We start from the raw sequence: 13643 nt of genomic DNA on the forward strand, positions 1-13643 counted from the left end.
ACATGATCAGTCAGCCTACATAGGCACAAATTCATCACCAACAACTAGACTGGGTTGGTCAAACATGTCTTAGTGTCAAACATTGCCAAGAAATTTTACATGCATTTACATGTGGGAGCATTTCTTTAGTCTCAGATTATGAAATATTATGCTCAAGTTTTAATATGTATCTTGAAACATGACAGAAAAAACTAATATTTCTCTGCATATACAAGACATCAGTATCACCTACAACCAAATTATGTAGCTTCCATCAGCATTTCAAAAGTGGTTGGGGTACTGTACAGCCCAAATATGATGCAAAATGTATAGAAGCCTTTTCTTTTGGCAAAAACATCATTTGATAAGCTTTCATCATTTAGCTCAACCTTCAGTCGTTGAAAGTAAGAGACAATTTAATTAAATTAGTAGGATAATTTCAATTCATCTAGACACTTGCATGTGGTAATAATCAGACACTGTTAAATAATTGAATAATAACATCCTTTAAAATCTGACATATAACACACTCTAAGGTATCAGCTTCACAGAATGTATCTTTAACATGTGGATGTTGTTAGGCATGGGTTTTTTACCCACTCAATTATCTGAATCAACAAATACATTGCAAATTCTGCCTGCATGCTCTTCAATGAATGATTTCAGACATACAAAAAACTATGTATCTACATGTTAGTTTATTGTGGTTGAAGTAACAATTAATCTACTAGTTTGAGCTGCATTATCTTCAAGCATCACACATTCTAACTTGTAAGTTTAACACGGGGTCATAATAATTGAAAACCATAACCAGAATATATTTTGTTCTTGGAGAAATAAGAGCCCAAGTGAACACAACTTGGTATTAGACAGAAAATGGTTGAATTTACATATTTCTATCACAACATTAGCTAGAGATAAAACCCAATGATATGTCCACCTGCATATTAAACAGAATCTCAGTGTCAGTGTCTACATGCACTGATATATTTCATTAATTGTTTTTGCACATATTGTGGTCACTATATAACTGCATTTGTTTGCTATGTTAACAGACATTTTCTGTACATCATCTATACATAAATGACAACTCTTACACAAAAGCCTGTAATGACAGTTCTTAACTGGAACTGTGACATTATGTAGAGGCAGTTTTCTATTCAATATTGGTGAAGAACAATGTACCTACTGGTATAATGCATAATCAAGTGGTTCTAGTCACTTGTGTATCAGTTACAAAACTATATCATGCATCCAATGTACTTTAACAGAAACATACCAAACCATGCTCAGTCCCATGAAGTTTGAATGAACAACAGCACATGAAGGACCAGACAACTGCTTTTTTCTCCTAAATGAATAGTTATATTTGAACTAGGGTTCACTACTTTAAAGTAGTGAATCTGATTGCATTTAGTCTGTTGTCTCTCTCTCATGGGCTTGTTTATCAACCATTTTCTCTATTTGGTGAAAGTGGGATTTTGCACAGACACAGGAAATAAAAAGATGTGCTATAAGTGATCAAACTGTCCATACCCACAAAAAGCATCACTTCTTCCTTTCTCTTGCTTCAGAACTAGACATACTTCATCTGCATTGCTCAGTAAAGCTGGATCAGCATACTCAAGCTATGTCTATTTTGTTGTAAACCATTTAGATCAAATAAAGTCATTTATTTAGTCAGTAGGGATGATACCATCTGTTAAAGGTTCTTACAACCTGGCAAAGACACTCTTATGAACTGCATTTTAACCACAACTACTGCATTTCAGCAACTACCACCCACACTTTATCGTTGCTAAAATTTTCAATAAAAGAATATTTTTATTTATGAATAATATTATATAAACTGAAGAAAATTTACAGCTAAGCTTTCCAAAGCCCAATTCCTCAATTCATTAAAATAGAGAAATACAAATATTTTAGTAAATCAGCAAAATTCAAAATTCATATATGTATGGTATTAACATATTAAAAATAATTAGTACTGTAATATTTTTTAATATTAGCAAATTATAAACTGCTTGCTTCATTAACAACCAGAAATCATCATATTATTCAAACAACAATATAATTTCAGAAAAATTGATTTAATATAAATTCATTTACTTTTTTAAAGTGCAAAATAATTTTTAGTTTCAACATTTTCAGTCCTAAACATTTCCAGGATAGAAATAACACCAAAAATTTTTTTATAAAACTAATAACATTTGTATTATCCTTTTATTCTGACAAAGACGTTAACAAATACTTAGAGAGGTCTTCCTATAGTGTCTTTAAATTATTTTTTTTTGTATCAAGGACAAATATTTCACACTTCAATATTTATATACATTACCTGTTTGGTCTGTACTTGATCTTTGTATTGGTCATATGGAATTTCCTCCCAAAGTCGTCATGGGCCGATACAGATAACAACATAGTCAATCCCACTGGGATTACAGGCAAAGAGTGATTAAGGGTCTGGATAGTGCTTTGAGCATTTATCATGAGATGAGAGACAGATTTGACCTGATCAGATAACACACATATTTTAAGAAAGTAATTTGAATAATAAAATTTTTAGGACAAAAATAGAGGAAAACCAAAGTGAATAATTCCTTTCTTCTCAAAAAAATATTATGCAAGATGTAAAAAGTACTTCAACACTTTTAATTTTCATCATTCCTTTGCTATAAAATAGTTTTGAAACTAAAATAAACCTAAAAGCTTCATGCTTAAATAATATAGTAAAAATCATGAGCCAGAAGAGCAGACAAAGATAGAAATCACTAACCACTTTAAAAAAGGTATATCAAAAATTTTAAAAAAACAACCTGTTAAACTATATTTACATCATTGTATATGATTCTTCTTGCTACACCAAACAGAAGGAATCCTGCATTACTACATTTGTTAAGCATTCTGGCTTCATTACCTTAAGATAAAAATTTCTAGTTTTTTTAATGCAAAACAAATTATTCATTCATGCAATCACTCACTTTTAATGGTGGAATACCAGTTCATATTACATGAGAATTATCAAAAAAATAGTAGTAATGTAGTAAACTACTGCAAAATGTTTACATAAAGTGTATATTTCATAGCAAAAAGATCAGTAGTTCTTAAATCATACCTACTTTAACAAGATCAAAGAACAGAGCACCCTGTAGATTCAACAGTAATGTTTCTAATACATCATTATAAAGCTAACATTTATTCAGAATTTAATATAATATTAAACTTACTTTCACAAGAGTAGTCATGGGTTACTTCCTTTACAACTCTTCTGTTAGTGTTACCATCAGTTAACATTTCTATATTTTAATATTAATGAAAACTTATTTTGGCAAGAAAAGACATGGATTAATTTACTTCTAACTTTTACTGCTGTCACCATCAGCCAGCTCTTTTCTAGAATGAAACAGGAAACTTGTATCGACAAAAGCAGAAATGAATTGATTCATTTCTAACTCTTCCATTACTGTCACCACCCTGCTAACTTTTCTTCAGAGTTTAATTATGAAATAAGCTTACTTTGACAAGAGTAGACATAGACTGGTTTACTCCAAATTCTTCCACTGCTGTTATCATTAAGCTAGCTTCTACTGTTTTGGATCTTGACTTTAGTAGTCCATTCCTGCTAACTTCAACAGCTGAAGGTTGATCAACTGAGAGAATTCTGTAGTTTACTTGAGCAATACCATCTCTACAAAAATGAAGTTGAATGTTAAATGCAATATGTAATACTATTAAGCTACCTTGTGTGAAGGTATCCTTTCAGACCATGAAGCTGTTTTGTTAAAGAACAGCTGTTGAAAAATTAAAAGAAAAATTAATAACAAAAATATATTATCATAAAATAACAAAAAAGTCTGCTCTGTCACATGCTATTTGTACATTATTGCATGTCTAATTGCATCATGTTCTTCTGTTAACATTTTATGTACCAGAATATGCATGTCATAACAGCCTTAAATTTTTCCTTCTCAGAGTGAAATATTTATCCAAACTGCATGTAATTTAATATAAAGTTACCAAACATTACACTGTTTTGGTACTGTATAATTCTTTAGGTTGCAAAACTGCCAATATTTTTTGTAAGACACTGTTTTGACAAAACGTTAAATATTTCTCCAGTTAATTTATATTTCTCACTGTAGTAGCTATCACTTTCAGCTATAAAGTCTAAAGAACATAACCTTACCTTTCAATATAATATTTCCATTAACTTTTTTCAGGATAGGTGTCATAAAAGTTTTCTTTTATAATTACATTTGATAAATAGTTTCAATTCAATAAATAACAAGTTCTTTTATTTGTATGTTTTATTTGAATTTTATAAATGTAATAATATTCAACACATAAAGATTTTAGTTCTTAAAATATTTTGTCAACAGTTACTGTATCCACAACTTTTCTGATGTATTGTCATAGATGAAAATTTTTGTAGTTTTCAAACAGATATAATTTAATAATAAAAAAAGAATGTCTACACACACTATAAAAAATTGAAATCTGTGGTTCGTTAAAAAGTAATCTAAACTTCCCATTAGATATTTTTTGTTCTTACACGAGTTCTGGCTAGTCACCTCCTTAATACCTTATTTACTCTGCACTGAAAAACATAGTTCATACTCTGATCTAATTAATTTTATTGATCCATTACCAAATTATCTAAAAAGCTGATCTTAATTATTAATTATCTAGGGCATATCTCTAGACATCATAGAAGGGGTGGTAATAAAACCAATAAAAACACAAAAGGAATATCATGCGAGAAAAAGAAAATACGGATATTCTCAAATAAAAATATTTTATTATCAAGTAACTTTATACTTCAGGATGAGAATAAAAAAATTGCATGTGAGCATGAATATATGTGATGTTTATGAGCAAGATGTTTCAGAGCTATACAAAACATGTGAAAGGGTTAATAAGCAATCAACTTAAAATTGTTTTATTAAAGAAACTGGGGTTAAGTGCAGACTAAGACATGATGACAAGTTATTCAAGCAAAAACTGCAAGAGGGAAAATAAAAAATAGATCAAAAAGATCCACATGCATATTACATAGAGCATCAGCTTCAAGAACAACTGCTCAAGGCTTTAGTATTTTTCTTGTTAATTGATTATTATTTGGTATACCAGTAAAAAATTATATGATTTATCTTAAAAACATTCTAGTTACTTTTATTTTTAGATTCAATAATACCCTGTTCAGTTTGCATTCAAGTCTAAAAAGGTCACAGTATTATCAACATTTCTCCTGTAGAATTTGATTCAATTATTTGGAGGAAGTAAAAGTCAAATCCTTCCAGTGTTTTTATAAAGCACATAATGCTTTAGAACTCTGGTTCCATTGATGCTAGTGAATGAGAATGATGACCTATTCCTCCTGGACAGGATGCCAGTCCATTGTAGTTTAACTCTAACTAAAAACTAGATTCCCACCATACAGCTGAGTAAACTATAGCAAGTGGAGTAAAGTGTTTTGTTCAAGGACATAACAGTATGGCTCACTATGAGTTAAAAGTGTAAATGTACTGAACTATGATACCCCTTAGAAACAAGAGCCCTACAATAATTTACATTCTTTCCAAAACTAAACAAATATCTCACTGACCGGTTTGACTTCAGTTGGAGCTGTGTTTCAGGACTGATTAAAATATAGTTTCCAAATATAGGTGGTTTGGAAAGGGCTAACTTATCAAAAACCTGAAATGAAAACAAAGTATTAAAAGTATAATTTGAGTAATACTTTAAAGGTGAAGTACTGAAAAATAAATAAATAGATAAGTTTTATCACAAATATTGGTTGTTAATTTCTGAAACATACTGTGTATGCATTTCTGTTTATATAAACATATTTCAAATATTAAAGAGTCAAACTGATTAAGTCTCAGCACTCAAATTTTTAACTGTAATTTACAATTAACAAAACTTAATTTATTTCATAATTTTAAAATGAAGGTTTTCCAAAAGATCCTTTAAAACATTTTCTTTAATTCTATCAGTAACAACTTAAACAGCCTAGGTATACACACCTGTATCTGCATTTCATCTGTCAACGTGTTACACCTATAGGTTTGATGATAGGAATGTGCTGTTACTTTACTTGGATTCACAGTGAGTCGAATTGTTACATGACCAGGTTGATGAGCTACAACTCGAACAGCAAAATTGTTTTCAACCCCAAGTTGTATTCCACTCTGTTAGGACAGTTAACATTATTGGCCATTATTATGCCTTCTATTCCAAATAATAGCACACACTACTCTACTTCTGAGATAAACTTTCAGAGAATGAATTTATTTTCACTATTCTATAAACCTTTCAAATGTTCCAACTGCATTTAAATATTCTGAAATTTTAATTAATTATACAAACAATTTTAAAAATGGTTGAGAAAAAACTATTCCATAATGGCTCAAACAAAACTTGTTGAAATTCTTTTATCTCTCAACTCTTTCATTGTTCTATACTAGTTAGTGACACACCATCAACAAAATAGGGAAAACCAAAAATTAGTTTTAGTAGGCTATTTGAGCAAAACAACAGTAGTGTAGACACAAATAAATGATACATTTATTGATAAATGTTTCATTGATCAGGTTATAAGATTATTTAATTTTTTACACTCTATAAAACTGTCATTTATAAGTCAAAACAATGATTTTAAAATACATCTACAGAACTAAAAGAATAATCTCAACAAAAGACCATTCAATATTAAAAGTTATGAAACAAAAGCAGGCCAGACTCAAAGTTATATATTGTTCTATTATATAATTATAAAAAAATGTATTATAATCCACCTAGTGTTCTCAACAGTTTTTTCCCAATTATACAAGATACTTCAAGATAAATTATTATAAATAAGATCATCTCAATGGTTAGCAACACAAAAAACATACCTGGTGATAGACACTTTGCAAGGAAGCTACTTCTGGGTTGTTCACTGACCAATGAAACTGCATCGTTGGGATAACACTTCCAAAAGCAAAAGGGGACTCGTGTTCATTCAAACCAAATGCATGGAAAGGTACCTGTCATGTGTGAGTACAAAACAAATTCAAATAAAGAAAAATTTAAACAGTTTTAAAGTTTAAAAATAAAATAGCATGTGTACATATTAGAATAACATTTATGATAACATTAAATGTAGTGAAACATGCAACAAATGTAAACTGTAATGAAAATATTTTCTAGCAGTTAAAGTTATATATGATGTAATGTTTAATAACTACTGTACAAACAAATTTCACAGAGCTTTCATAGCCAAGTGTTTATTAATTTTAAGATAACTAAACTAAAACTATTGTTGCCATCAAGCAGTTACTTGTATAACTTAGACACTGATAAGAAATTAAAATATGTCGACTTTGTAATACACTGAAATGTTAATGTAAAAAACCAACAACGAGGTGAAAAAACAAACCCCATGAAGATTAAGATCATGTTTAATAGCTACATTTTCATTATTAAAACTGAATAATATATATGATATTTTAACAGTCAATTTTATAATCTCAGGTATAAATAAATTTAACAATTTGCATTTTAATACAGATAAATTATGCACTATCTCCAATGTAAATTCACTGTTGTCTAAGCTTTTTCTTCTCATCTCAGATCATGAGTAACCAGTAAGGTTAAAGTATCTCACATAAATTACCAAAGTTTTATCAAAACTACATTTCACAATTTCAGAAATATGCTAATTTAATATATAGAAAGTAACATGTACATATTACTGGAAAAAATTACAGAAAATAAAATGTGATGATACAAGAATTACGTGTCAATTATTAACTGTATATAAATGGTCACTTTTAACTTTAGTAAATACATACAATAGAAAATAAAGAGAATAGTAGACAAACTGTACACTGCAGCAGTATTTTGTAATTTCTTTAAACAGAATATTACACCTTATTTTAAGACTATCATGAGTTTATCAATGTATGTCAAGCATTATTTAAATGTCTTGTATTAATTCACACAATTCAGTCAAGTTGTTTGACTGTATTTGACCATCTGAATTTCCAAATAAGTTCAAAGAATTTCAATAATATTCATACTGAGACCTCCCAAGCCTCCTAAGTATCATTTCACCACATTTATAGCATGCTTAGGATCACTGTTTTGTTCCAAGATAAATTTCTACTTATCAAGTCTCATTCTTGAGGGAATGATATGATGGGTAAATATTATACTATACCTATCAGCAGTCAGGCTGTCAATAATTTCAATTTTATTTAAATCTCCAATATCAGCAGCTAAGATGTACATCCACTTATGCTAATGTATTTCTTACTACTACAGATGCAACATCAACATCTTTACTCATACCTACATCACTGGTAAAATCTAGATGGATTATTGTGTATCATGTGGGAACTATGTTTTCTATCATTTTTGAAACAGTTTGGGTGTTCTGCATTAACTGTTTTTATCATTAATATGTACTAGTTTTATGCATCTTTTTCAGTTTCTATCAGTTCCAACTGCAACATTCTACTCAGTCTAAATCTGTCAGAAAGAATAGCTTTCACCAGCCAAACTGTGACTGCTACAAGTTCAACATAAGATATTTTATATCCTGGGAACCATAGGTACATTTACCACACTATTGCTGGGAAACATATCACTGCCTGTACCTTTTATAAGCATTTTGCAAGCATGTGCTTTGGTGAATAAAAGCTACCTACAGTGCAGTTAATTTGTGTACAAAAGTGAAAATAATCTAATATTTATATTTTAGACCCATTTTATTCATTATTTCCAACAGTGTATATTTAATATAAAGAAACAACAATCCTAACCAAACATACATACAATGAAATATTACAGGTTTAACATGTCCAAATTGAAAAATCTATATACCTTTGTCCCTATTTCAATTCGAGTCAGTGGAGTGTGAATCCTTATGCCATGAAGAGGAACAACATATATGTCTACTTGGTCCTAAATTAAAGAAAAATTGTGATGTATGTTTGCTACAGTGGAATAAAATTACACCAAAGTTTTATTTTGTATACTTTCAGTAATCTATATGTGTTTAAAACCTTTGTAAATCACAATCACATGCTAAATTGGAACTATTAGTTACATGTACTTCTATAATCAGTACTGTTTATATCATTACCATACAGATAATTTTTAAGGTTACATTTAATAACAGAAATGCTCTCAACTTCTACAAATTCAATCATAGTCAAGTGCAATATATCATCATCAAATGTATGTTCAAGAAATTTGGACAAAGTACATAAGGACTATCTGCACTAGTTCTCCCTAGTTTCCAAGTAATGGAGAAAGTTGCTAGCCATCAGCATCCATAATTTGATGATCACACTTATAATCTTTTGTTCTGAATTTCATGAAAAGATTTATTCAGAAGTATTTATTGTACTTTTATTAATATAATTATCCTTTTGAACTCAGTGAGGATAAAACATTTCTACAAAAAAATAGTTTTAGTATTATTCTCAATGTATGATTTTTATTTACTTTTTGTTTAATAAGAACAAGTACCTTGAAGTTTCATATACATTTATCAAAATATGTATATACCCATAACTCTCACAACACTAAACATTTTAAAGTTCAATTTAGTTGGGCCTTGATTTACACAAGTAAATTTTACAACTAAACCTTCCATAACTATAAAACAAATTGGCTTTTCAGATATGGAATGAAAAGTGTAGCATTCTATTTACCATGGAATAAACAATAAAGGCACCCTTATCTCTAATATAGCCCACTGCTCTTGCTGTCAATGTTGTATTTCCAAGCTTGACAGCTGTTATAATTCCAGCTCCCATGACTGTTGCAACATTTTGGTCCTCAATAAGATATTCAATATTGGACTGAGGGTGGGGACCTCCAACACAAGTTACCTAATTAACAGAGTATAAACATATTAAATACAAATTTATGAAACTTGGCAATGTTGTTGTGGAAGTACAAAATTTAGTTTAAAAAAAATAAAAACACAATATATTAAAATAAAACATACTTTTACATTTTATAATAATGAAGGTGGAAAAGTACTTTAAATAAATTAATAATTTATATGATATATACATTATTAAATTATAGTAATGAAACTACAAGGCATTAAAACTTTCAGAATTACTGACCTGAAATGTGGCCCCTACAACAAGGGTTATGTTTCTTGGGTTAAGTTGAAGAGGTGGAAAAACCTGGAAAAACAATAATAATCACTTACAGTTTTTAACCTGAATACATAAAATAAATTTATCACTTTATTCTTGACCAATGATCCCACTGAGATGAAAACACGCATGGCTACGAAACAATCTAGTAGGTACCATTCACCAAAAACAACAGGCTACTCAAAAATTAGCAAATTGGTAATAGTTTTGTGTTGAATACACAGGTATACAATTTAAACAATACTATGTTCAAATATATGAGAGGAGTACAGATACCAACAGCTATTTAAAAAAGTTCTGTGCAGCTTTTAAAGAGGAATGGTTTTTAGAAAATTATGGACACTGCCTGGGGACAGAAAATTAATGCTTAGAGAAGTTTGTAGTTTACTCAACACAAAAGTAAATTAGGGGGAGCATTAATTTTTACTCTTTTAGGAATTCACAGTGTAAAAGTAACACAAGAAGCTATAATTATTACCAAAGTTTCATAGTATACTCATACCTGTACTGGTAACAAGGCACTTGAGACAAGTTTACTATGGTAGTCAGTTTCTTGAACAGGTGGTTCATCTGATCCAGCTATAAAAATCAATGAGGTTTGTCCAAGTGAATGTCCTGACACAGTATATTCTGCATTATAAGAATTTGGATCTGGAAGCTTATTCAACCTGTCAAGTGTAAAATACAGTGTTTTAAAAGTACAGTGTCAAAATTAAAATAGTGAAAAATATCTCTAGAATGTCAATATATGTGTATGTATGTACAGTTTTAATCTGAAAACTTCTCACATTTTTAATTAAACTTTCATAAATAAGAACTTAGCTCCAATGACAACAGGATAGTACTGAACTAATCAGTGTGGTAATTACTAAGTAATTTCCACAATCAGTTCAATATTCACCCTGTCACCAGTGCCATGGCTAATGAAATCTGGAATCTATTGGACCTTATTCGATAATTCACATAAATTTTCTTCCGATAATTTGCACAGATGTAGTGAATGGTTATTATATATTAAGCAGAAAACATATTCTAAACAATAAATTCATTAGCAATCACTAAAAGTGTATATTAAACTCAAAAACTCCTAATGAAAACAAAAAATCAAAATTATGTTGCAAATTTTTGACAATTATCAAAAATATCTATCAAAATTTACATTTTTCAAATGAAATTTAGTAAAGCAATAAAATTCTTTAAAACAACTTTTACAAAACTGTATTAACTCTTACACTGCCAGGTTTAAAGATAACTCTTCCAGCAACTTTTCTGGATACTTAATACAAAATGAAACATTATTTCATACATTACCTATCTGAAAATTTAAGTTGGTAATTTTTGAAAAGTTCTGAGAGTTTTACCATTTCTTCATGATGGCACAGAATCACAAACTTGCATGATATTATCACAATTTTTAAGTTATAATAAAACAAAGATTATAAAGTATGTCCACTATATTTATGTTCATGGCAGTGAATGAGTTAATTAATTAGATGATGTTTTAATAAAACTAATTCAAATAAATATACTTGACAGAAATTATATTAGATGAGGAAACTGGACGAAGGTTCATCAATGAAAACACTGAAGCCGGAAGGTTTTTCAATTGAGCATCTAATACTTCAACAGTAGCAATTATCATCTTTCCTACTTCCACCTGTAATAAGCATTCATCTAGTTATATTTTTAACGCTTGTACCTGAACTACAAGCATCAAAATGTTATGCAAAAAATGAAAGAAACAAAGCACTGCTCAACAGTCAGAAAACTTGTCATTTCTTAAATATGAAAGTTATAAGAAATTATAGGCCTTCACGTCAAAATATGATTTTAATTTTTACCATTGATGACACATTTTAATGCTCTTTAATATGCATTTATAAAAGCTGTTTTTAAATTATATTCTTTTCATGTCTTTCACTAAACGGTTTCATGTGAATAAAATCTAATAGCAATATAAAGTAATAAAGGAGAGAATTATGACACAAAAGTATTAAAAATGTTCCAGGAATTTTCATATGGATTCCACTAAACAATTTACTCATTAAACTTTCATTATTTCCAAACAATTATCACCATACCTTATAAAACTTCAATTTTCATAATTTTGTGGATAATAACATGGCTTGGATTAGTTTTAGCCAAAGAGACGTAAATGACACTGTCACTGTCCAATTGGGTAAACCAGGATTTTTGGCCAGATGCTGGCAGAACCCACTCATTCAGGAGTTAACTCTTTCAACATGAGCTCAGTCCCTGTTACTAACCTCATAACCATTTTGTGCTTAATATAATTTTCATGCTATTAATTTAAGGTTCATGAAATTTGACAAATTATCAGTGAACATTACAAGGCTTTATTTAATACACAAAATATCTGATTTTTTAAAATTAAGTCTTAAGGTTTGTTAAGCAATGCTTTTCATGCCTTTTTAAAATCTGTATGTTGTCTATCCAACATACAAAGCAATTTTCATTTTAAAATTAAAAATAGTTTTATGTATCAGAAAATTTCAAATTTCACATACAAAATCCTTATAATGTCCAGATGGTTTTATTATATGTTTCTTAAGAAACAAACTACATTTTATGTTATTTTCATTAACAAATTTCTGTATGGGTTCAGTTTATTTGACTGATCTCATAGCCACCAATTAAAAATAGGAAATGAATATAACTTGTGTCTGTTCTGTTCTAAAATGACTACAGACTATAAAGCAAAACATAAATGTTTAGATTAAATCAGTTAAATCTTAACACTATCCATTTATATACTTTATTTTTACTGTATTGACCTTTCAACCATGCCTGGCTAACAAAATAGAGAAGTTACAATGACAGTGCATGCATGTGCACTCATATTATATCCAGTAATTCAAAACTGACTTTTAGTTTTTAAAAAAAAGACCCTCTTGGCTGTGTTTTAGTGGATGAGTATTTTCTAATATACAGTCACATTTCAATTGATATAAATTGTATGTATATAAAATTTTTACTACTTACAAACAAAGTTAAACTTCTTTTTCTTAAAACACAAAACAATAAATAAGGAAATAGATCAAACAATTCTCTCTTCTAATTGCAACCTTTGTACTCATTGTTGCTTCTTAAACCTTAAGAAATTTCATACATGAAGATTGTGAAATTAAATAATTTTTTAATATATGCATTAAAATAAAAACATCAAAGTACTTCACCAGCACCACACAATTCCATTATAATTTATCAAGTTTAATATCTAAACTGTATTCATATCTAAAAAAATGCAAAATCTCAAACACACTAACAACTCAACTTACCAGCATGAAGGTTTGTCTTTAAAGACAGAGCAGATACCGTTATATTTGAAAATGGCTGAGAAAATCACTAAGGGAACATTCTGAGCTTTGATTGGTTTTTCATATCATATATAAGAGTTAGTGTATGTAAGGGACAATTTTCAAAAATGGAAAGAGGTGGACAGAACTACTGTGCTTTATTTAGTATACAAGTCTATATCTC

The 13643-nt window shown here is 29.2% G+C and overlaps 1 protein-coding gene across 1 annotated transcript in view; it reads right to left on the bottom strand.

Annotated features, from left to right (window-relative positions):
- Window positions 1-13643, bottom strand: part of Gp210 (nucleoporin 210) — a 133523-nt gene that overhangs the window by 39181 nt on the left and 80699 nt on the right. Inside the window, exons 26-35 of the mRNA XM_076490239.1 lie at window positions 11672-11799; window positions 10645-10810; window positions 10107-10169; window positions 9684-9863; window positions 8848-8928; window positions 6876-7007; window positions 6006-6170; window positions 5585-5676; window positions 3496-3667; window positions 2318-2490 (exon numbers count right to left, since the gene is read on the bottom strand). Coding sequence (XP_076346354.1) covers window positions 2318-2490; window positions 3496-3667; window positions 5585-5676; window positions 6006-6170; window positions 6876-7007; window positions 8848-8928; window positions 9684-9863; window positions 10107-10169; window positions 10645-10810; window positions 11672-11799 — 1352 coding nt within the window. The remainder of the gene's footprint in view (window positions 1-2317; window positions 2491-3495; window positions 3668-5584; window positions 5677-6005; window positions 6171-6875; window positions 7008-8847; window positions 8929-9683; window positions 9864-10106; window positions 10170-10644; window positions 10811-11671; window positions 11800-13643) is intronic.

This window comes from Tachypleus tridentatus, chromosome 2 (genome assembly GCF_004210375.1).
Source record: "Tachypleus tridentatus isolate NWPU-2018 chromosome 2, ASM421037v1, whole genome shotgun sequence".
In the NCBI taxonomy this organism is placed as follows: domain Eukaryota; kingdom Metazoa; phylum Arthropoda; class Merostomata; order Xiphosura; family Limulidae; genus Tachypleus; species Tachypleus tridentatus.